Here is a 23,744-nt window from a genome sequence, read left to right on the forward strand (position 1 = left end):
GGGTCAAACTTTGGGGCTCAGGTAGCTCTATAGTTTCCCAAGCTGATGTAGGGTATATCCACAGTGTGGTGCTGGCAGACATGAGTTTGCTCTGATTGACCTGCTGAGCCAGCTGCAAGCCAGAAGCAATTAATATTTCCAGCATATTAGTTTGGCTAATACTGCCTCTGCGTTGCTGGGGCTTCTCCGCTTGAGTTTGATGCCAGTAGGTAGGCACAGGAGTCGGGCAGAACAAACCCTCACCAGCGTGCAATACCCATGTCATTGGGTGTTTTCTCATGTCATGGGCAGAGGTGGTAACTCCTGCATTTTTCCTGAGCCCTTCCTCAGCTATTCCTAAAAGAGCTTATATGTGCTCCTGGGAAGGCTACACCTAGCTATGCTCGGGCAGAAAGATGGTTGTCATGATGTTCTTGGCCCGGCTAAGGGAGAGGAAAACCATCTTTACAACAAGCACTGGGAATATCCAAAAAGATCTGGAGCTGAATTCAGGTCAGGTAACAGCCTGCTGCTGGATGCTCATCTGCAGCTTACATAAGCGATTTGGGCCACACTGCAGTGAAAATCTCTGGGAGGCAATTTTTCCTGCGAACTTTTCAGCACTTCTGGCACAGGCTGAGATGAATCCAGGGAGTACAAAGTCACTGAAAGTGAAAAATGAACACTGAGAAAGAAGGGATTTTACATGGTCAATAAAAAAAAAAATTACATCTGCTCAAAAGGTTCCTTCAGAGACCATTGGCTTGTACAGCCACCTCAGAGCACCCAGAATTGTCTTTTTAGCCATTACTCAATAGATGACCAGTGCCTTATCTTCAGGCTTCTGGCTAGGGTTGGGATGGGAGAATATTTCCATACAGGGCTCTGTTTTCCATCACAGTCTTTGCCTGTTCATTGGCACTCTGTGCACTATCAGAACTTGTCTTGTCTTGTTACTTGTATTTGTTTTTCGGCGAAGACGCTGCCTGCCAAGGAAAGACCCAGCAAATTAGTGGCTGTCTTACAAATCTTGCTGGCGTGAGTGTCTGGATTGTGAGGGAAGGAGATATTTCTGTCCTGTTTTAAACCAGCATAGTCAGGCCAGCCAAAGCCACAGCGTGCAGGCAGTTATACCGGCAACCATGTCCTTCCGCAGTTTCCCATAGATCACACACTGAAGAACTAGTCTAGTTTTGCCATCAAGGGGATTTATTGTTGGCTCTAAGCTGGGTCTCTAGTACAGCTAAAGCAGTTACACAAGCAAAATCCTTTAATTCAGGCCAATTGCCTGAAACTGCATATTAAAGACTACAATGTGCAAACCAAAGTGACTGTGTACAGACCTGCTATAAAGTCACCAGACTCCACAGGGCTGTTTATCTGCTCAGATTGGCCCAAAGACTGAGTGTCTCTCACAAAATCAGCGCTGGTGTTCTTTATCCCTAGCTGTTGTGAGATGTCCAGCCTTCCAACCAGGGGCCTAGCAGCCTCATTAGATCAACGGCGTATGCTCCAGGGGTCTGAAGCTTCCCAGAAACGTCAGGCACCGTGTGCTGTGTGACCGCATTCTGCATCTGCGGGAAGCCCCATTTATCTGGCATGTGTTGGACTTCAGTGCAGAGGCACAGCAGCTCAGCATCTCCGGAGATAGGAAAGATGTGCCTGGGGAAATCTCTCCAGATGTAGGGGGTCTAAGCATCCACATCTGGACTGGCATAGCAAATGTTCAGCTCCTGGACTTTGCTTGCTGCTTGAGTGATCCTTCCCCATCTCCTCTGCGGCCACAGCAGACATAGATTTGCCTAGCAGGCAATTTGGACCATTCTGCTCAAAAGTTTTATTAACAGCCTAATCCTGACATATGGAGGGGTTGTACTTGGGTACCAGATTGCTGAGGGGGGGGATGTTCCTTCAAATGAGTTAACAGGATTTGCATGCACCTGTGTTTGTAACGAGGCAGGACAGGAACTGGTGTAAAAAGCTTTCGCAAGCGAAGCAGTGTTTTATAATCTGGGCTTCCTGCACCCACAGTGACTCCGGGGAGCTCACCTTGAAGATCTGCAACCTGATGCCTCAGGACAGTGGCATTTACACCTGTGTGGCAACCAATGAACATGGAACCGCATCAACCTCTGCGACCATCAAAGTTCAAGGTAGCGCATCTGACCTTAAGGTTTTTCCCAAGGGTTTTTCCCTTGGTGGGGGCTGGGAGCACACCGGAATAGCTGGTGCAAAGGCAGCCAGACATGGAGCTGTGCCAGGTGAATTGAGACGTTAAAATCATACAACCGTTCCTCAGCCAAGACTCCCACTGATGGCCAAAGGCATTGCCGACTCTTTGCGCTTGATTAAGTCGTCTGATCATAAGCATCACATCTGGGAAATGAAAATGCTTTGGCACTGGTTCAGCTCCTGCATCCTGCTCACAGCGCTGCTTCCCAGGGGCACGGGAAGGTCGGCTGGGGGAAGCAGACCTTGTAAGCTGCCGAGCCCCTGGGAGGATGACACCCCGGCTGCCCGCAGGGAGCTCTGGGCTTTAGAGCCTGCCTGGGGTCAGGGGACCTGGGATCCAGTGACACCGATTTTCAGCCTCCCCTTCCCTGTGAGGGAAGGACAGAGGAGGTGAGAGTAAGGTGGCCTGGGTGAACTGTTCTGCAGGGATTCAACTCGGAGACATGTCTCTGAGCATGAATTCTCAGCGCTGCAATTAGTGACCCATCTAATTGTAATGAATATGAAATAATGAGTTGATGCTCATGGCCTCCAGCTCTGGGAAGGGAACTGTTAGCATGAAAGATGAGGGGTACCTGCTGCGTTGAAGGGGATGGAACAGAGACAAATGTCTCTAGTGACTAACAAATGCAGGAGTGTCACCAGCATTTATAAGTCGATTTGTTTGGTCTCACGAACTGCCCCAGAGATATAATTTCCCCAATTTATCCAAGCAAGTTAGTGGCTCCACTAACTACTCCTGTGCTGAAGGGAGCCCTGAGCAAAACATAGAAGAATTACTGGTCATTTGTCAATCCGCTGTCAAACATACCAAGCACCATACACACAGAAGCACTCTGAATGCCTTGTGTCATTTTTGGACAATTCAAGGGTAACTGCCTCCCCACCTCCAGAACATCACTTGCTGCTTGGTGAAGTCCATAGGAATATTTGTTTTGCTCAGTTCCATGGGCTTTGCTTCAGGTCTTGAGCTGGAGCAAAAATTGATAGCAGAAGGTGGCAGGTAAAGAGGCTCTGCCTTTACAGCAGCTGAGCTCAGACATATCCTCTGCACCCAAGAGGCGATTCTCCTGAATGGCCTTGCAGGGAGCTACCTGGGGCATCACAGTCCAGTTGACCACCCATTGTGAGCAAGAAGATATTCCCCCTGCCCTGTAACACCATGAGACTACATCAAGGCAGCAGGGCTTGCAAGCAGCACATTTCTTTCCTAGCTGCTAGTATGGAGGTATCAGATCCACGGTGGTAGGTGAACAGGACCGTGACATTCCCTTTCCTCTGGCTGTGCTGGTAACCCAGTGTAAACCAGAGCACTCCCTCTGCAAGGCACAGCTGCCTCGTAGTGACCTGACATACCTGATACACCTGATCTTCAGAATAAAGCACTAGCTCTTGTTGACACGATGCTGGACTTAGTGCTTGTTTTCTCTTCCTAAGGTGTCCCAGCTGCCCCAAATCGCCCCATTGCTCAGGAGAGAAGCTGCACCTCTGTGATCCTGCGCTGGCTACCCCCCTCCAGTACAGGCAATTGCACCATTTCAGGCTACACTGTGGAGTACAGAGAAGAGGGTAAGTGGTTTGAGCTGTGCTTGCTGGCCTGAGAATAAGAACAAAGTAAGTCTGCTTTATGGCACAGCAGGTCCGAAAAGCATCCTTGCCACCACTGGGGTGCCATTAACTGTTGCTTACAAATCCCAAAGCCTAAGGCCAAAAGAGGCCTTCTGTCATCCAGTCTGACTTCTCATATATTGCAGACCTTTCGGTTTCCTCTAGTCACTTCCAGCAAGTACAATGTGCTAAGCTAAAACATATCCATCCCTAAGGCATCCTTTCATCATCTGCATTCTGCCACCATGGTTTCCATCCTTTCTGATGGATGTTTCCTGGGAATGTAAAAACAAAGCAGCCTCATTATTTTCCTGATCTGGACAGAGTTGCAGATCCGTGTATACTTTTCAAACTCAGCTCTGAAATCCATTTGTTCTGAAATCCAACCATCCTTTTCCCCTGAAGAATCAAATAGATATTAAACATACTGTTTTCCCCATATGCACAGGCATGTGCTCTTGAAAAGGGCATTTGAAATCATTCGCATCCCTTTTTGCATTCTTCCTGCAAAAGCGTGAGGGTCCCTGGGCTGTAAACCTTGCCTTAGGTATGTGGCCTCTGTTTTTATCCCTTCGTCCTTCAAAAAAATCCTACTTCATACTAGTAAATGTGCAAACTCAATCACTCTATCATATTACTACCTTCTGTTAGCAAATACTCTGCCTTGACCCTTACTGTGCTATCAGTGTGACTGGCATTTTTGTGAAAGAATAAAAGCTCTTCTATTAACAACAGCCACCAAAATAAACAGAAGAAAAGCAGCAGTGTGTTCCGTTTTCAGTATTCCTCCTACTCCAAAGGAATCACTGACTCTTCCCTGTAAAACCAACCTTGACCTTGTAAGACCTGGCAATCAGCATTTGCCCACAGCGCACCTAAAATACATGGGTCACGGTGAATAATATAAAGGTAGAAAGCCCTGAACTTACTAAAATAAGACAAAATTTGATACATCCTTGAAAGAAATCCTAGGCTATGACAGGGCTCAGTGTCTCAGGGGTCTTTTTCTGTTCTGTGACCCTGTGCAGATGAATAAAGTATTGCTCCTTTGGACGCCACAGGTTAGGTGAAGATCAGGTATGTTTCTGATAGGAGCAGAAACACATGACAGAATCACACATTTCTTTGCTGCAGTCCTGCTCACCTGCAAAAAGCCCATACTAAGCCTCAGAAAGCTGATTCTCCTCCTGCAGCTCCAGGTTTCACTGTAGCCACAATGCCTTCTGAAAGACTTCATCTGCAAAGCACTTTGATTGCACTGATGCCCTGTCTCACCGTCACCTGGGACTCCCTCGCCCATGTTTGGTTTTGTAGTGTTTCTGCTACCGATTCTCTCATAGCAAAGCTGTCATCAAATCAGCTCTCCATTCCTGCCTTATCACGCTGCCCTGAGACATCACTTGTAGTACACAGCCATGGCTAGACTGCTGGAGAGATCAACTTGTCTCTGGGCTGTGCTTTTTCCATCGCTATCGGTCAAGTCAGGGGCATTTCCTTCTTCCCTCATTTAGCCAGACTGGAAGGTGGCTGCAACACAAAATAGCTTCCTATGGTCCGGTTCTGGTTTAAGAGAAATACATCAGTCTGCTGTAAAGTTGCCTTTTAAAAACCCTGTGGATTTTAACCTCCCAGGGCATTGCATGAGTTGGGCAGAGAAAGCCTCTGCTCTGAGTTCACGTATTGAGACTCTTTTCCTTCAGCTCTCCTTCTCTCGTGCCATAAAACACAGGCTCGCAGGTCTGGCAGCAGTCGGTGGCCTCAACTTTGGACACGTACCTTGTCATTGAGGACCTGGCCCCAGGCTGCCAGTATCAGTTTCGAGTGAGCGCCAGCAATCCCTGGGGAATCAGCTTACCCAGCGACCCGTCCGAGTTTGTGAGGCTCCCAGAGTATGGTGAGTGAGCACGGCGAGGAGAGGCTGATGCTCGCAGGTGTCCACCTGTTTGGTCTGTATGGTGTGCTTCAACGGATCCTGATAAAAACCTTGATCTTGGACCTGACAGGAGCACAAGAAATAGCCTGGGAGATGCTCTGAGCCAGTTCCTGCCACTAGAAAGACATTTCATGTCTGCTTCTCCAGCCTCCCTCTGTCACAGAAGCTACTGCAGCTTCCTAGCTGGTCTCTGCTTTCTCTCCCAAGACTATTTCTTTACCTCTGGGCAACAGGCTCCATGTCCTGCCTGGTGTCCCCCCTGCCTTTCCACAATGCCAGCAGCAGCAGGGGCTTCTGGGCAGCCCAGCTGGGGTCTGCAAGTCAGCTTGCAAAACATACCCCACAAGCAATGCAGCCAACATAGGAATGCTGTGATGGAGGTGATCCCCCAGCACGTGGTGCTGCAGGAATTTGGGGTACAGCTCACCCATGACAGTGCTGTGAGCAGAGCCCACGTTTCCCCATGTTTTAGTAGCTCCAGGCCATAACTAGGTCTGTGACTGGCTTTGGAGAGCCTGTGCTGGGTGAAACGAGCTCACACGGCATAACGTTACCACACAGTTACACTCAGACATGCCTTAACACTGTCCGTGTGGCCCTTTTCAGCCCTAAATTGCAAGGACAGATTTGAGTCCACCTTATCCATACTTTCCTTTAGGGAGCTCTGGCTTTTAGTGGTGGAACACATTGGAGCTACGCCCAAGCAGTATGAAACTGGGCTCCTACTGATAATGTTTGCTGTCTTAAGAAATTAGTCTCACATAATTTTAAAATATGCAGTTTATAGTCTACAGGCAACTGTCATTAACCTCACGCTTTCTTGAATGTGCTTTGTTCTCTCAAAGACTCTGCTGCCGACGGTGCCACAATTTCGTGGAAAGAAAACTTTGACCTCGCTTATGCAGAGCTGCATGAGATTGGGAGGTAATATTAACCATGCTTATCACTGCAATAAACCACCAAAACAATGGCTTGAAGCTTTTTCCTTGGAAGAAAGTTTAGGTTTTTAGGTTGCTTTTTGTAGTTAACTTGAAAACCGCTGCTCCTTTCAAAGAGCATTGTGCGTTAAGTACTGATTAAAATACAGACTGGGTAAAATATGGACTAAATCCTGTTTTTCAAGATAGGCTGTGATTTGAAGATTGCAACCTGAACAATTAGGCAGCCAAATCTCTGACAGCCACTGCTAGATACCTGCTCTCACTGGTATCTCCCCTGATATCTCTGATTCGATGGGAGCTTTTGAAGTCGTGACAATTTGCAGGTTCTGGATACCTTAACCTCAAAAACTGAGTTTGCCAAAGCACTTCAGCATGTGACTGACTTAAATCACATGCCCAAGCACTTTGCTGATTGAGACAGTCAGTTCAACAGGAGCCTAAATAAGAGCTGCCTAAGCTGTGAGCCCTCGGTGCTCTGGGCAAACAGATAAGGGGCATGCAAACAGTTCAGGTTAATGCAGTTAGTGCTTCATCTCAGAGATAAGAGTCGAGTAATTCTGGGGCTGAAAGGATAGGAGTCTCTCTGGTTCTGTAGAAAGAGGAGTGATATATTAATAGGAGGCCAAGTTCAGCACATGGTTTCACTGAGTAGTTTTACTTTCAGGAACAGTACTAGGCACTAGTCTGTGTGAGTTTCCTAAATGCTTTTTTCTTAATTTATTACTGTGTGCGTGAAGCAGCAAGACAAAATGATAGGTTAGTGATTATTTAACAAGGCTTTTCTTTTAGTTGTCTGAGAAACTTTGAGCTCTTTATTAAAGCAACTGGAGAAGGGAGAACCACAGCTAAAAAAAAAGAGATAGAACCTGTAAAAGTGGCAGCAAATTGAACCCAGGGGAGATTGTTAGAGGACATTAGTATGGCTGCAGAAAGCAAAGTGACACCGTTTGCTCTCAGTGTTTGTAATCCCCAAAGAATCTCTACACCCAGGGTAAGAGATGGAGGCTCTTTGTTGGAAAAGGTTATGAACAACTAGTTAAGTCTGATTGCTTGTGCAATATTAATGCACCGAATCACATAACACTTTGAAAATCACTGAAAACCAAGCGTGATTTATTCATGAGGTCCCTTCATTACTCTTCTTTTTAAATTTATTTATTTCAGGGGTCGATTCTCCATAGTAAAGAAATGTGTTCACAAAGCCACCCGGAAAGATGTTGCTGTAAAATTCATTAGTAAAAAAATGAAAAAAAAAGAGCAGGCAGCACACGAAGCAGCTTTGTTACAGCACTTACAACATCCTCAGTACATCACTATCCACGATACCTACGAGTCTCCTACTTCTTACATCCTAGTTTTGGAACTGTAAGTATGTGGAGCTTGAATTCAAATGTCTGGGTAGGAATTACAGCCCATTAAAGCCAAGGACAAAATTCACCCTGACTTCAGCGGGGCAACGATTTTGTCATCTGCCTTTTATTGATTGTGACATCAAATGCAATAGCCGTTTTCTGCAGAGCTTCCACTGCCTTTTCTGTGCAGTAAATAGGATTCAGAGGGACAAATAAAACTTCTTTCTCCTCAGGAGAGGCTTGGGTAATTGTATCAGCAGTTAGTTTGTCCCATTGAACTGCATCAGATTTATTTGGGCAGTTTTGTCCACATCTTATGTTTGAGTAAATGTGTTTCAGCTAGATTGAAGCCTACATTGTTCTAGTACTTGGCAAAAAAAAAGCCGTGTAGCAACTATGCTTGCCCCTATAAGGAGTAAGAGCAACCAAGATCCAAAATGCTTCTTTGTTACAGTATATCTGACAAAGTATATTTGGTCTATTTGCTTGTTTATTTATACAGATAAATAAAACTAGGTGGAAAACTTTTATTGGGTTAGTTTTCCCACAGAACATATTACCAGCTGAAAATGTCAGTGATTTTTTTTCTGCATTATGCAACCAGCTTTATAAATAAATAGATGAATCCACATAATTAAGAGGATCTGTTTTCAAAGGAATTGCCTCCGTCTATGGAATCCATCCTTAAGCAAATGAGTTTACTTTGAGACTGTTGCTAAATTTTTCAAGGATCGGAAATAATAGTTGAGGAGTAATCATTCTACCACTTCCATGGCCCGCAGTATCTTGAGATATCATTAAATACTCATCAAATCTTGCGTTTTAGTTTCCTCCATTTTTAGGTCACAAAGTTTCCATTGCAATTTTGTTTTCAAATATTAACTGTTCCTAGAGATACCATGTGATCTTTCATGTGCAGGGTTTGATTTGTTTGTAGGATGGATGACGGTCGTCTCTTAGATTATTTAATGAACCATGATGAGCTTATGGAGGAAAAGGTTGCTTTCTACATAAGAGACACAATGGAAGCCTTGCAGTATCTTCACAATTGCAGAGTGGCTCACTTAGACATAAAGGTAAGAAGAAAAGAGAACGATGCTGTTATTCAGTGCCCTGGTACAGAGAGTTCCCAGCTGCACAGACAGGGAGGAGGTACAGTTTGTACTCCAAAGAGATGATCCCTAAATGGACAAGCACTGTCGTTCAGACCTGTTGACCAGAGAAAGGACTTACTGACCTGCAGCACAAGGTCTTCTTCTTCCTTCAGGCAAGAGATGCACCTATTTCCTTGATTCACTGGTTTGTTAAAAAGGGCTTTCTGGACCTAATGAAGGAGAAGGAGGATGTCTGAGACAAGAGTGAGATGTCAGTAGCACCTGACTGAAGGGGAATTATAAGATAAATCCACGGGGTATGGTTTGGGCTCACACCTGTACCAGCTTAGCTGTCAAGCTTCCTGAGAAGAGCTGGCTTGTGCCCAGGCAGCTCAGGGCAGGCCAGAAGGAGCACGTGTGTCCCTCATATCCGCAGCAGTGCCCTGGAGAGCCCAAAGCAAGGGGAGGGTGCAGGGGAGCAGGAGGTGGGGAAGGCTGACAGGGACAAAGCACGCTGCATTGTGCCGCAGAGCCTGAGAGGGGAACTGGGTGGGAAATACACCCCGGGAGAGGTTCAGAGGAAGAACAAGCCGCATTGTGGAGAAGAAATTTAGGCAGTCTCTTACGTCATGCTCAGTTAGATTAGCACAGCTCCTACCTCCTTTTGTGAGCGCACGTGGCAGGAGGCACTGTGCTGTCTGGATTGGGCACTGTACTGCTGTCCTCGCCAACATCCCAGTTATCTCGGATGACAGAGAATTAGCAATTGAAGTTACGATCAAGTGTTTTGAGTTTTGTGATCTGCAACATTGATTCAGGTTGCCAGGGGTATCAGATAGTCTATAATTTTTTTTTTCAGTCTTAAATAACAATTAAAAATGGAGAATGAGATGAATTTAACTTTCTGGTACAGTGGACAATCCAACTCTAAGGAGGTCTCTTCTCAACTCTCCAACCCCCGGGCATGTCAGATGAAGTGAGGCTTTCATTCTTCTGCTGCCTACCACTACAAAAAAACCCCATTCCTTTTGTACAGTATCTTATGTGAGCATCAGTCCCAAAAGGCTAAATTATCCCAGTATCTTTCAGTAAGATGGTTTGTATTTTCAGCTGTGTTTATAGGACCTGTCAGAAAGTAGGTATCACCTGGAGGTAAGAATCTGCACTGAATTCTCTATTCGATCACAGGATACTTCCCAGAAACAAGGTGGGAAGCCAATTTTCTTTGACCTATTTACAGTTCTCCTGAATGAGAGATGCTAAATAAAGCACCTTCTGTTGCTAGGTGGGAAGCAGGAGGTGCACTGGTAGTGACAGCAGACCTAGCCATGGACTGTCCTGTCCCAAGATCCAGCTCAAGAACGTGTTGATTTTATCGATGCAGACAGCGCAGGAGAAGAGCAAGTGGAGAGATTTGAACAGCAGTGTAGTGAACTTTGTTTTATAAATACATAGCCATGAGGCAGCAGTAAAATATGCATGAGGATGAGAGGCTGTAGGACAGGAAAGTGAGTCTACAGAGGGTGCAAGAAATAAATTCAGAAATCATCTCAGAGCCAGCAAAGGAAGCAAAATCCATTCTAAGTACCCAGAGCAGAGTGTATAGGCAATGCTCAGCATCTCCCACAGAGAGAGAGATCTTAGATACCAAAACAGTTGGTAAAACAGAGGGAAAACCAACTGGGATGAAATATAATTGCACTCTGGCTTAGAAGGCATCATTGTGTCCTGGTGTTTGTAAGGGAACACCATCCATGTCAACTGACAGCAACAGTAGTGGCACGCACCAGCGTCCCTGCCGGCATATGTGGTAGTGGGAGCAAGGTTGAACATTTACTTCATGAAGAATATTTCTGCTACGTTATCTACATTTATGTAGCCAGCTGTCATGTAAAAAAAAATGAATCTAAATAAACTGACCAGATATACAAGTCTTGCCTCAAAATTTAAAAATCCATCAGTGCTCTTAATCTGTAGAGATTAGTTTGGGAAAATAAACTGTGAGTGTTTGGAGCAACATGCAAAATCCCAGTGTGTTGCCCTAGTGCAAAATGAGGATGTTGTCATTGCAACTTTACAGCAGTGTAAAGAGCAACTGAGCTGGTTCTTTGTCATTTATTCTCCTGATCTGTACCTCCCACACCTGATTAAATGTGAGTTTTGTTGGCTATTAAACCTAACAAGCAAAGCTAAATATTTGGATAGGGGCTTATCTAGAATGAAATCTACAGAATTTATTTACAAAAATATAATACAATTAAGTTTTTGTTATTATCTTTTCAACAGCCAGAAAATCTGCTCATTGATTTAAGGATCCCAGTACCTCGTGTCAAGATCATTGATTTGGAAGATGCAGTTCAGATCACAGGTCATTACCACGTCCACCACCTCCTTGGAAACCCAGAGTTTGCAGCTCCTGAAGTTATCCAAGGCCTTCCTGTCTCCCTGAGCACGGATATCTGGAGCATTGGGGTCCTCACCTATGTCATGTTAAGCGGTGTCTCTCCATTCCTGGATGAAAGTAAAGAGGAGACTTGTATCAATGTGTGCAGAGTAGATTTCAGCTTCCCGCCTGAGTACTTCTCCGATGTGAGCCATGCCGCCAGGGATTTCATCAATGTTATCCTCCAGGAAGACTTCAGGAGAAGGCCGACGGCAGCCACTTGTTTACAGCATCCGTGGCTACAACCGCACAATGGCAGCTATTCCAAGATCCCACTGGATACCTCCCGCTTGGCTTCCTTCATCGAGCGCCGCAGGCACCAGTATGATGTGCACCCAGTCCCCAGCGTCAAGAGTTTCCTGATGAGCAGGCTGAACCCAGGCACGTAGTGCCTGCGGCCCTGGGGTCCTACACTGCTGGTGCTGAGGCAAGGCGCAGGGAACGAGCAGGCACAAAGCAGATCTGTCTGTACATAGTCCTCTCTTCGGCATTTGAATTCCACATGGCTTCCCCCACTGCAGGGCACGAATCATTGCGGAGGTGGCAGTACCTGCCCAGTTCCTCGGGACCAAAGCAAAGGAGGTAACGGCGGCAGGTATCTGCTCCCTTCCCTTGGTGGGCTCCTCTTGGGACACGTTGTATTGTCACATCCACTGCCAAAAAAGGACTGCGGGAAGCAACTGGAAACGAGAGCCAAAACAGTAGTTGCCTTAATCTTTGTGAGGCAGCCTTATAACAAATCCTCTTGATCTTGCCAAACTGGTTTCAAAACGTATGAGAGATTGGGAGTAGGGTAGTGAGGGGGAGTGAGACTGGGCTGACCTGGTGTACTGCGGAACTGGACCGAAGTCAGTTTTTGCTGAAATCATCGCAAGCCTGCTCCAGGTTAACAGACGGATTTTGCACGCTCCGTCTGCCTGGGTCTGCCATGATTTCAGTGGGACTTTGCCTGCGTAGGACGTGCAAGATCAGGCCCTAGTCACTGCGGACCGGCCTCCGTGGTGGCGTGGCTTAGAAACACTCTCGTTGCGTGGCAGTGCTCAGACCAAAATCCCCCGTTAATCTTTGGGCTTTCTGCTGTGTCAAGTCAACATGCAGTACGTTTCGGAGCTACGCTTAAGGCAGTGAATTCATCGGAGAACATAGCTGGTTTTGACTAAGCACAATGGGACTATGATGGGTTTTTTTAAAAGCGTTTTATAAACACTGTACAGAAATCTTTTGCAAAACCTGTGAATTGAGAAAAGGCTGTGTCCAATTTTTGCAGTATCTGTAAACTAGATGATGATGATGATGATGAAGACAATTTTTTTCTATCACAGGTTTTCAGTATACATATATTGTATCATATATATAAATATATATATATAAAGGATCCTGTTCCATTTCTAGTTTCAGAATTGCTTGGCCCAAAGTCCATCTAAGCCTTTCAGAGTGCAGTAGGAGTGGTGAGTTCATCCTTGTGCTTACAGCTTGAAAATCGTTTTCAATGTTTAAAGTATGTCATTTGTTTCATTTCCAAACTTGTAAATATCTCTCAGCCGCCGTTAGCACCTCATCACCAAAGCATTCGTGAGGATATTTTTCTGTCCAAAGCCTAATTTGTAATAAAATAAAAAATATTCACAATTAAAACATTTATCTCTTGCAAGCCAAGCTGCAACATCATCATATTGATGTTACAGGGAGAGAGCCAGCCTTACGTTTAACCAACACAGAGAGTCTGCAGTGACAAATCAGCAGTTCATAGGCTGGCCAAATCTTCCTCTCCAGCAGTGGGACTGGGAGGGGAAACACCTCCCCAGCTGGGGCTTCCCCATCCTGCTGCTGCATCAGAAAACTCTACAGCCTTGTAGGCTGATGATCAAAGAGATTCCCCCCACCTCGCCCCCCCCCCCCCGCCCCCCGGCATGCGAGGACTTTGTCTCAGCGCTGAGTGCCATTGCTGTGCCTGCAATGGGAAATGTCAGTTGTTACCAAAGGTTTTCCTAAGGAAAAGGGCTTGATCTGACCATGTGTGCTCAGTATAGACTCTCTTGTAAGGCCAAGAGTCTAATTTAATTCACCATCCAAGTAGCTGCACTGTGAGCCTGCGGTATCTCTGCAGGAGCAAAAGCTGTCTCTGCCAGCACGTGGTGGAGATACTCTGCGAGTACTGTTAAACTCTCAGGGCCCTGCTAGCCCTTTTTTTGACCCACCTCCAAGCTGTTTCAGGACAGGTGGGAGACCTGGTCCTTCTCTTTGTGCTTGCTCTGTCAGTACACTGGAGTGGTCAGTATTTTGCTAGTGGAGAAGAAAGGAGGCACAGCAAAAAAAACCTCAATGTTCAGCACCGCGTGCGTGCGATACAAGAAAAGACCTTGAGGTCGGGGAGCCACAGCAGAAGGGTGAGCCCGGATGCCTGAGCAGAGTCAGGAGCGATGCAGGAGGCTGCGGGCTGACGGAGAGAGATCTAATACTGGGGGAAGTTGTGGAAAGGCTTGAAAGAAACTGTGTTCACAGAAGGCTAAACCTCCCGGATCAGCTAGAACTTATCTCAGTTTCCCTCTGCAGTGCAGCAGCTGATTTTCTAAGCAATCCAGCAGCACCTCTTAGACAAAAAACAGACTCTCATCCTGAGCAAGAGTGCGAAGTATGCCATTTCCTAGCAACCGAAACTTCTTCAGACAGCATTCATCAAGGGGTGTCTTTAATTAGCACCAGCCTCAGGTACTTTATCACTACAGGACTGTTTGTACTTCTTCCTATTTGTCAGAGCTGGCTCTTTGTGCTGTGATTGTGCTGCCCTTAAAAAAATGTTTATGGAAGTGTGGTTTATAAAACCCACAGCTTTTATTAGGCCTGCGGGTACAGTTTAAGCCACAGTGTTTCTGCTTGGCCTGAATACAAACAAATTCTCATGTATCACATGAAATCTGGAGTTATTTATCATTTTATTTTCCTACCTCCTGTCTTTGCATCTCAGACTGCAACAGCAGACACTTTGGATGCACGGGGGAAAAGCTGGATTGTTTAAGGGAATATTTAAGCCTCTCATTGCCATCAAATAACAGGAAAAAATAAAGCCAAAAGGCTGAAAGAGGATCCATGTTTAGGTATTGGTGCTCAGATTCAAAGAAGAGATTCCTTGTCAAGGGAGAGCTGGAGGTGCTGAACTCTGAAGATTTTGAGTGTTATGGGATTGCTTTCCTTTATGGCTCTGCTTTTCCCATATTCATGTTAGAGAACTTCTCTTCCTGGGCACCGCTGCTCTTACAGCATATTCAGGAAAACTTGAACCTGTTAGTACTTCCAGATACATCTGTGATTATGAACCGTTCTTGCATTTTGTCTCGAAGATTTCTTTTGCTTGAATAGTATCAAGTTGGCATGAAATGCTGTGTGATGAACACAGAGGAAGTATTCTGACCACGCTTTCTCAAGGTCTCTTTCAGCCAACCTGTGGCCTCTCTGCAGATCCAACAGGCCTTGTAACTCTGCTGTAAACTGTAGCTCTGTTGCAAAGAGATTATAGAAGCTCAGTCAATAGGCCTGGAGTGAGCCCACGGAGTGGGAAGCACCACAGCCAACCCCTCTGCACGACAGCCAACTCCCTTTGCAGCATTCTCCAGCTACTCGATTTTTTTTGTGCATGAAATATTGCCTGTAACAAACAAGGGGAAACACAGTTTCTCATGAAGCTCTGTTAAGCCTTTACTAAGCTCCCCAGAGAGCAGCTGACTCTGAGGGGAAGCTTTCTGCCTGCAGCTTTACCACTCAGGGCGTTCCCAAGATGGCCAAGCGAAGGCATGATGGCAGCTGCACCCTCTAGCTTCTGCGGCAGCTTCAGACCAGCTAGAACAACCAACAGCACCACCACCGACGGAGCGGCAGGAGCTTGGTGCAGACTGGCACTGCGTGCGCAGCCACCACCTCCAGACTTCAATATTTTAAAGTGATCCAGGCTTTAAAATTTATACAGTTTCTCTCTTCCTACTTGTACCAAGTCTTGATCAGTCTTATTGCCTTTTAATTTTTTCAGTAATGTTTATCTTTAAAAGCATTTTACTTTTAAACTAAGTTAAAGCTGAGACAAAGTCTGTGCCATCCACTGACCTGTATGATTTTTGTGACTTCAGGAGAGATCGTTATCATTTCTGACAATGCCATTAGGCCTTTCTTATAATACCGTGAAATGCAGAACCACACATTATGGCTTGACTATATGTAACCATATTTTTACATCCTTGCAATGAAGGAACTGCATCGCACAGCGACCTGGGATAATGTAAACTTCGGAGACAGGTGTAAAGGCTAGTCTGTATATACAAAGGTCTAACATAATTAAGGTGCACAGGGGCTAACCACCTGGTTTCGTTTCTGTTCCTTTTACTGCAGAGGAAGATTCTCCTCTAACAGAGGGCTTGGATTTATTTTCCAGCTCATTTTTTCACGACCCATCAGAAAATGGTGCTTTCCCAAGGAAATAATATAAAATCCCATTTTATTAGGCTGACTGCACACTGCCATCAAGTGATGAATTCTCGTTCTGGGATCTGTATAGTGGTGTTACTATAGCGTCAGGATGCTGAATATTCGCTGTAACTGTAGTCTTTATTATGAAGCTAGTGAAAAAACCAACATCTTCTCTACTCAAGCCATATTTCACCTTCATGTCCAACTTCTGATGCTGGTGCTTTTACTTCTCTTTCTACCAAACTGTGCGGCGTTGCTCTGCCACTGAGGTCAATTTGCTGATAACTTTTGGAAGGCAAATGCAATAGAAAGTGGGAAAAAAAATCATTAAATCTCGGACTTACTCACTGAGATAAGAGCAAACAGTTGGAATGTATTGATGCTTTTCAATCTTTGCAACAATCAAGTGAAGGAGGAAAAAAGAAACAGTATTGCTAACAGCTCAGCATTTTCAAGGTGCAAAGTAATTCCACAGCCTTAATTATTTCAGTGTATTGCTGGTCTGCCTTAAATGTATCTTCAGTTTTATTGCAGATTTCATTTTGTATGCACACAATGTTGTTTTGTAAAGGTAAGTTTGTAAATATTTCCTTTTTAAGTCTAATCACTCATGTGTGCTGTTGTGAGGTGATTACTTGCTGTCCCATGTTGTTATTACTATACTGCAGTATATATCATCATCTACAGATGTAGCTTCAAACTGTACATTTTCTGTCCTTGCATTCCTATAAATAGAATATACTAATGACGCAGTTTCTGGGCTTTTTTGATTAAATACAGTTGTTCAGAGAAGCCTGGGTCAGTCTTATTTCACACACATGGCCATCCTTCTGAGGCCCTGAAGACTCCGAGCTCGCTGATGAGCTTTATTCAGCTCATCCTTTTCCGAGAGGCGTTCACAGGAGACGAGAGGAAGGGCCTGCCGCTCCACCCAACTCCCGGCCTCGCACACCTCAGCCCGGGAACCGAGAAACGGGAGACAAAAATCACGGCAGACCCGCCCGCTGCGCTGCCGCACGCGGGAGCAGGGGTTCTCTGCTCCGCCGTGGAAAGCGGCGCTGCCCCAGGAGGCCGCGGCCGGACGCCGGGCCGGGCCGGGCCCCGCAGCCCCCGCAGACAGGCGCCGGGCTGGGGCCGCCGCGTGCCGCGGGCACCGGGCGCGGGATGGCGCGCGCCGACCCCGCGTGGCGCGGGCGCGCCTCCCGCCAGGCGCCACGCTCCGGCCCGCCGCGCCGCGCTCCTTCTGCGCATGCGCACCCCGCCTTCTGCCCCTCCCCGCGCTGTTTCGTCATCTCCCGGCGCGCGGCGGGGATGGCGGCGGCGGGGCGCGTGGCGGCGGCGTTGCGCGAGGCGGGCGCGCTGCGCTTCGGCGAGTTCGTGCTGAAGAGCGGCCGGGCCTCCCCCGTCTACATCGACCTGCGCGGCCTCGTCTCGCACCCGCGCCTCCTCCGCCAGGTGCGGGGCCGGGGCGGCGCCCGCGGGCCGGGCGGCGGGCGGCGTTTGTTCGCGCCCCGGAGGTGCCCCTCTGCGGCGCCCCGGGGGGTCCCGGGTGTCTGTCCGCCTCTTGCGGGCTGAAGGGTCCGGTTTAGCGGGAGGAGGGGAAGGGGCACGGGAGCGCCGCCGGGCCCTGGCCGGAGAGCCCTTCCCGGGGCTTGGATCGCGATCTGCGGGCCGGGAGCCGGCTGGATACGGCAGGCTGGTCGCGGGGGGCCGGCGGCTGTCAAGTGGTGTAAAGGAGAGCGGTTCTCCTGCGTTCGCGTTGTTCCCTTGGTAATACGTGCGTTCAGTCGTAGTCGATCTGGTCCGACGCTTAAAAAGTACCCGCTTTTCCTTCCCAGGTCGCAGATCTTCTGTTTCAAGCAGCCAAAGATGCTGGTCTTGAGTATGACTGCGTGTGCGGCGTTCCTTACACGGCGCTGCCGTTGGCCACCATTATCTGCTCCGAAAATCAGGTCCCAATGCTCATACGGAGGAAGGAAGCAAAAGACTATGGTAAAACCTTCAGATCAAGAGGTTACGTTTACTTGTTGTCGTGCTTGTGAAATGACTTTATATATTTGTGGTTCTTTGTAATGTGCAGCATCTCCGTTCCAGTTTAAGGCTACCACTCCCATTCAAAAAGCAGCCACTTTTCCCCTTAAAACATACCTGCCACAGCATCACAGCCTGGTCAGGCTCTCCCAGCTGGTTGCTGATTAAGATGCAGCTTGAATCCTGCTATAGTAGGTTTGGAGACTCTGGAAGGAGGGAGTTTTGTTTCTTTTTTTGCTTCAGCAGTGTCTCCTTCCAGAAACTGAAATTTACAACTCAGTGTCTCTCATATGCTGAGACCAGTGCCACGTTTCACCTCCAAACAGGACTTTTTGCATATCTACTAAGAGGAGCCTTTCTACTCTTGTCTTTGTTTACCTCTCAAACCCCTTTTTCTTTCGTGTCCCGTAGTCCTGTAACCAGTGGGCAAGGGGGACTAGGTGAGAAGCAGTCAGTTCTCTATCCATTGAATCAATTGTTGGATTTTGGCAGAGGCAAGGGGGAGAGAGTAGCAACTGGATTTCAGCATATGGTAAAAGCTATCCTCTTCCAGCAGTATTCAATTAGAAAAGACACTTGTCATAACTAAATGTTATTCCTGTGTTAGTCAGTGTGCCAGGCATGTTGCTTCTTGTGAAGGACAAGTCAGTTGTGACAGCAATTAACTGCCTGGCACAAGGTTTCCCATGTCACACGGATTGCAAAGCTGTACTCACGCTCCTTCTCTAGGCTGTCATGGTCTAAGCACCGTGCTCCCTGCATAATGTTCGCCTGCTGCTCGCTGTTTCCTGGGAAAGCTCGGCATCCTTTGTTGTTGCCCCTCAGGAGGCCTTTCATGGACGTGTGCCTGTTGTTGGTTAGGGCAAAGGCATTTGGAGGCTTTACTCCTAATTGTGGTAACAGGCGTATTAAGCGCCGAATAATGCCTATGGAAAATAGGACATATGGTGAGGAGTACCAGTAACTTGGCTACTTTAAAAATGTTTTAAATAAGTTGAGAAAATAGTTTAGTAACTCATTCTGTTCATGGCATTCAGTTCATGGTAATAATAAACTTCTATGGTCACCTTATCCAAAGATTTAAATTTGTGCAGTTAACAATATGTCAGTTTTGTTAGTGGAGCATAACTTCTGGAAACACAGAGAAGTATTTTATTCACTTGGAAAGTAACAGTCTGTACAAACTGAACTACAAGTCAGTGACTGAGCTGTGGTAAGAACTATGATAATAATATCAGGTAATAACTAAACAAATTATCTCTCCATGCTGACAGTGAATGTGACATTCCTATTCTTTTGAAGTCCCAAATATGGATATGCTGCAGTGTATGCTTGTATGTGGAACAAATACGATCTTTACAGTAGCGTAGCAAGTTAAAGTTTTGATACTTTAGGGGGTTTTTGGGTCTTTTAAACGTTCTTTGTTTAGTGGAGTTTTTGTCTTTTATTTTTAAGGTACTAAGCGGCTCGTGGAAGGCACCATTAATCCAGGAGAAACGTGCTTGATCATTGAAGATGTGGTAACAAGTGGATCTAGTGTACTGGAAACTGCAGAAGTTCTTCAGAAAGAAGGATTAAAAGTCACGGATGCCGTAGTGCTGTTGGATAGGGAGCAGGGTGGGAAGGCCAGGTTAGAGGAACGTGGAATTCGCTTGCACTCTGTGTGCACGTTGTCTGGGGTGTTGGAGATTCTCCAGCAACAGGGAGAAGTGGCTGTTGAGGTGGTTGAAAAGGTGAAGAAATTCATTCAGGGAAATGTGTTTGAGCCAGTGGCTCAGAACGGCCCTGCTCCCGTGAAGAGACGATGTAAAGAGTTGAGCTTCGGGGCTCGCGCGGAGCTGCCGGGGGTGCATCCTATTGCAGCCAGGCTTTTCATGCTTATGGAAAAGAAGCAAACGAACTTGTGTCTTTCTGCTGATGTCACCAGCTCCAAAGAGCTGCTGCAATTAGCAGCCCTCTTGGGCCCCAGCATTTGTATCTTCAAGACTCATATAGACATCCTGACTGATTTTACCCAAGAGGTAGTGAAGGAGTTGAGAGCTCTTGCAGATCAACATGAATTTTTGATTTTTGAAGACAGGAAATTTGCAGACATTGGAAACACAGTGAAACATCAATATGAAGGTGATTATCATCAACCTCAATTTACTGTAACTTTAGTGCTGGTGTGTGTAACTGCAGTGCTGGCTCAGGTCGCCAGGAGAGATTATGGAATCGCCAGCCTTGGAGAAGACTCAAGGGGACAAGGCCCTGAGCAACCTGATATAGCTTTGAAGTTAACCCTGCTGAGAGGCTCCCTTCTAGCCGTGATCTTTTTATGAATCTAGGGTTGTGCTCAGTAAGTACTTCTGAGTAGCCGCTTGCCGTGAGAAGACGCAGCGTGGTTTCTTAAGGCAGCCTGCTGTTGTATGCCTGTGTGCTTGCTGTGGGTTTCATTCAATACTGCATCTGCAGCTGTAGAACCTTTTTGCTTTTTCTGATCCATACGTCCCATATGATCTGCACACTGTATTATGGAAAGGTAGCACCTGTGACAGTGGATTTTTAGGTTACCTTAAATGTCTCAACGAACAGTAAAGGCAAGATACTAAGAGCTGTTTGTGAAAAGTTAAACTGAGAGATTATGCTTTGTGGGTAGGCAGCTATCGGGACTGTCTGGTGAGACTGAGCTTGTAACTGTCAAGGTTCAGTAGTAAAAATGTCCTTTAAAATGTGAATGATTTAGCATGCAGCTTGTTTTGTTTAACTTGTGCTTCCTGTTTAATATGTTTCTAATGACGCTTTTCCCGTGTGTTCCTATCTGTGTTCTCAGGTGGAGTGTTCAGAATCGCATCCTGGTCAGACATGGTTAATGCCCATGTGGTTCCAGGCTCTGGAGTTGTGAAAGGTCTGAAGGAAGTAGGTCTTCCTCTCCAGCACGGTTGTCTTCTGATTGCCGAGATGAGTTCCCAAGGGTCACTTGCAACGGGTGAATACACAAAAGCTGCAGTAAGTAGGCGGTTTTGGTTTAGGTTAAAAGCTTGTGAAGTGGTGTGACAGGGAGGTTTCATGTGCTTCTAATGTTTGCACTTCCAAAAGTCTCTCCAGCTTTAACTATTACAGGTTTTTTTTCCTGTGGAGACTCAAGAGTCTGACAATGTGGTGTTTAAAGGTTGCAGCTGTAGGCTAGTGGTGTAAGGTGGTCAGAGTTCACTCTGTGAATTCTAGTAAACATGCCAAGTTTTCTATTGGCTCCATCCCCCCCTTTTTTTTTTCTCTGAAGCAATAGATTTCTAATTAGTTTATGTTCATTCATTGTATTGTTTATAACATGGAAAGAAACATAACATTCATGTTCCTGGTCGCAAGTGCAGCAAGATCAGTGAGGGGTGAGTCAGCTCTGGGTGACTTTATATTGGTAAAGCAGGAACAGGTGTTTCATACCCCTGCCTTGCACAGCTTAATGTGTTAAAGGGTGGATGAGAAACAGATTGTTAGTCAAACTTAATTTTAGGTATAACACTTGTAAATGTTTACTGATCTTCAGGTACAGATGGCTGAAGACAACTCGGATTTCGTTTTTGGATTCATATCTGGATCTAGAGTTAGTAATAAACCAGAATTTCTTCATTTAACTCCGGGAGTGCAGCTGCAAGCTGGAGGTAACTTTTTCTGAAACATTTATAGTCTGTTTTTACATTTGTAAGTGATGTAGCCTTCAGTGAAAAAGTGACTTCTGAAGAGAGTTTGGGTACTGATTCTCTGATGGGAGGTGTCTGTATTTGCCTTTATGGGCTGCCTTCTGTATTTCTGGGTACGCTGGTCCCTTTCCTGGGAGCTCTGAAAGGCACCCAGCAGGCTACACAACTTTATTTGTGTGCTGAGATCTGTGCATACCACAAAGCACAGTCCTTAAAACATGTGAAATGTCTTCAGATAGGTGTTAGGTTAGATGTGCAACTACTCAGTAGAGTAGAAAAAAAAAACTGTTTAACAAATACGTAGGTCTAACTGTAGCTCTGTTGACACTGGTACAGACACAGTATCAATGAATTGGAAGTCTTTTGCTGTCTGAACAGGTTATCACTGAACCAGCAGGGAAGATGTGTTTCTCTGCAATACTTAATTCTTACGAAACTTGAAGTGAAACCACAAGCTTTTACATGAATGTTTTGGGGGTTTGCCTCTTTTAAGAAGGCTAAGGCTTATTTCAGTAATCTTGACCAGTGCTTCCTTGCATAACTGTTCATCTACCGTGATTGATAGATCATGAAAAAGGAGGGTGCTCTCTGTAAAACTGGATCTGTGTAACAGGGGTTTTGTTAGTTGGAGACACAGTTTGGAGTTATGTTTGTGAATGGTTAGGCGGAGCGCTGGAACAGCATACATATTTTCTGTTCCAGCAGCTCTCTGAAGGTTTTTAGTAGATACAGTTTTGTACGAACTAAAAAGAATGGTGTCTCTATTTCAGATGATAACCTTGGACAAAAGTACGTAAGCCCCAAGGAAGTTATTAGTGAAAAAGGTTCAGATATCATTATTGTGGGACGTGGCATCTTGTCGGCTTCAGACCGTCTTCAAGAAGCAGAGAAGTACCGGAAGGCAGCTTGGGAGAGCTACATAAGCAGACTTCGTATTCGTGCAGAAGATTGAAAGCAGACTGCTTTCCTAGTTAGTAAGCAAAGCTGATGGAGCTGCAATCATCATGAGACTTCCAGTTAAATACATAGATGCTTCAGCCAGTAGAAAACTGCCCTTTTGGAGAAAAATCTATTACTGACTATATTATTTTTCTAATCGCACACACAGAGATCAAGATGTACATGCCGTGATTGTGTTTTTAATATTTGAATGTATGAACCCCAAACTTCATGCCCAGTTTTTAGCCTTAATAGCTTTTCTCTGCTGAAAAATGTTACATGAAACACTCCAAGGATATTTGGATGGCTGTTGCTTTTGTTTCTCCTACCACCCTCAAATTTCTTCTGGCTGTGGAAACAGTATTTTACTGTTCTCAATAAACTTCACCTGCAAACCTGACCTGCTGCCCCACTCTCACATGATTACTCAGCTCTGGAGCTCCAAGGAGCAAGTATGGATCATAATCCCACACTGTGAAATTGAATAATGTGTCGTTTAATAAATACTTTTGCTACTGTTTTCCTTTCATTGGATCTGTAAGTCTTCATTTTGTGGCAGTGTGTGAAATACTATTTTCAGAACCCTGGTGTTATAAAAAGTCATTCTAGTGTGTTTGTGACTGCGGGAATTGCTCATGATTGTGTTTACAGGAGCTACAAAGAATTTGTCAGAGCAACTACTTGTGCACTTAATTACAGTGGAGCTGTTGATTCCTCTAATGAGAAACAAAATTGTACTTTATTGACTTTTTGTGACAATAGCTGGAGTGCTTCCAGGAATTATTTTCCACTGAATGTATGATGAATAAGGACAAGTAGAAATATCTTGTATGATTGGTTTTAATTAGAAAGGATGGAATAACCTTAAATATATCTAGTATGTGTGTGGTGGAAATCAACTTGTATTTTCATTGCTAGCAAGAAGGCAAAGACAAACGGTGATGCAGTTCTAGACTGTTTCTGTTCTTATGCTGATGCAAAACACGCAGAGAAAGCTCAGAGTTCAAAAGTAGAGTTTTTTGGTCATTGGATTGATCTATGTAGAATGTCGAAGACC

General features: G+C 45.7%; 2 protein-coding genes across 4 annotated transcripts in view; both read left to right on the forward strand.

Moving 5' to 3' along the window:
• The window catches only part of KALRN (kalirin RhoGEF kinase), a 536,138-nt gene extending 523,332 nt beyond the window's left edge, over positions 1–12,806 (forward strand). For all 3 annotated transcript variants that reach the window (XM_086615857.1, XM_086615858.1, XM_086615859.1), the window contains 7 exons: positions 2,011–2,132; positions 3,649–3,780; positions 5,549–5,713; positions 6,598–6,676; positions 7,858–8,058; positions 8,983–9,121; positions 11,426–12,806. In XM_086615857.1, coding sequence (XP_086471983.1) covers positions 2,011–2,132; positions 3,649–3,780; positions 5,549–5,713; positions 6,598–6,676; positions 7,858–8,058; positions 8,983–9,121; positions 11,426–11,971 — 1,384 coding nt within the window. In that variant the 3' untranslated portion in view covers positions 11,972–12,806. The remainder of the gene's footprint in view (positions 1–2,010; positions 2,133–3,648; positions 3,781–5,548; positions 5,714–6,597; positions 6,677–7,857; positions 8,059–8,982; positions 9,122–11,425) is intronic.
• Positions 12,807–17,348: 4,542 nt separating this feature from the next.
• On the forward strand, positions 17,349–22,896 carry UMPS (uridine monophosphate synthetase). The gene is made up of 6 exons (XM_086615756.1): positions 17,349–17,492; positions 17,876–18,029; positions 19,524–20,192; positions 20,881–21,056; positions 21,595–21,709; positions 22,519–22,896. Exons 1-6 carry the CDS (start codon positions 17,349–17,351, stop codon positions 22,698–22,700), a joined length of 1,440 nt encoding a protein of 479 aa, XP_086471882.1. The 3' UTR covers positions 22,701–22,896.
• Positions 22,897–23,744: the final 848 nt, after the last annotated feature.

Source organism: Tauraco erythrolophus, chromosome 8, assembly GCF_009769465.1.
Source record: "Tauraco erythrolophus isolate bTauEry1 chromosome 8, bTauEry1.pri, whole genome shotgun sequence".
Lineage (NCBI taxonomy): Eukaryota > Metazoa > Chordata > Aves > Musophagiformes > Musophagidae > Tauraco > Tauraco erythrolophus.

What these genes read in the sequence shown, in the direction of transcription:
- UMPS (XM_086615756.1), top strand. Translation starts at nt 17,349, where the DNA reads ATGGCGGCGGCGGGGCGCGTGGCGGCGGCGTTGCGCGAGGCGGGCGCG. An exon ending in GAAGGAAGCAAAAGACTATG is followed by an intron (nt 18,030 to 19,523) that starts GTAAAACCTTCA and finishes TTTATTTTTAAG; the next exon opens with GTACTAAGCGGCTCGTGGAA. An exon ending in AGTGAAACATCAATATGAAG is followed by an intron (nt 20,193 to 20,880) that starts GTGATTATCATC and finishes CTGTGTTCTCAG; the next exon opens with GTGGAGTGTTCAGAATCGCA.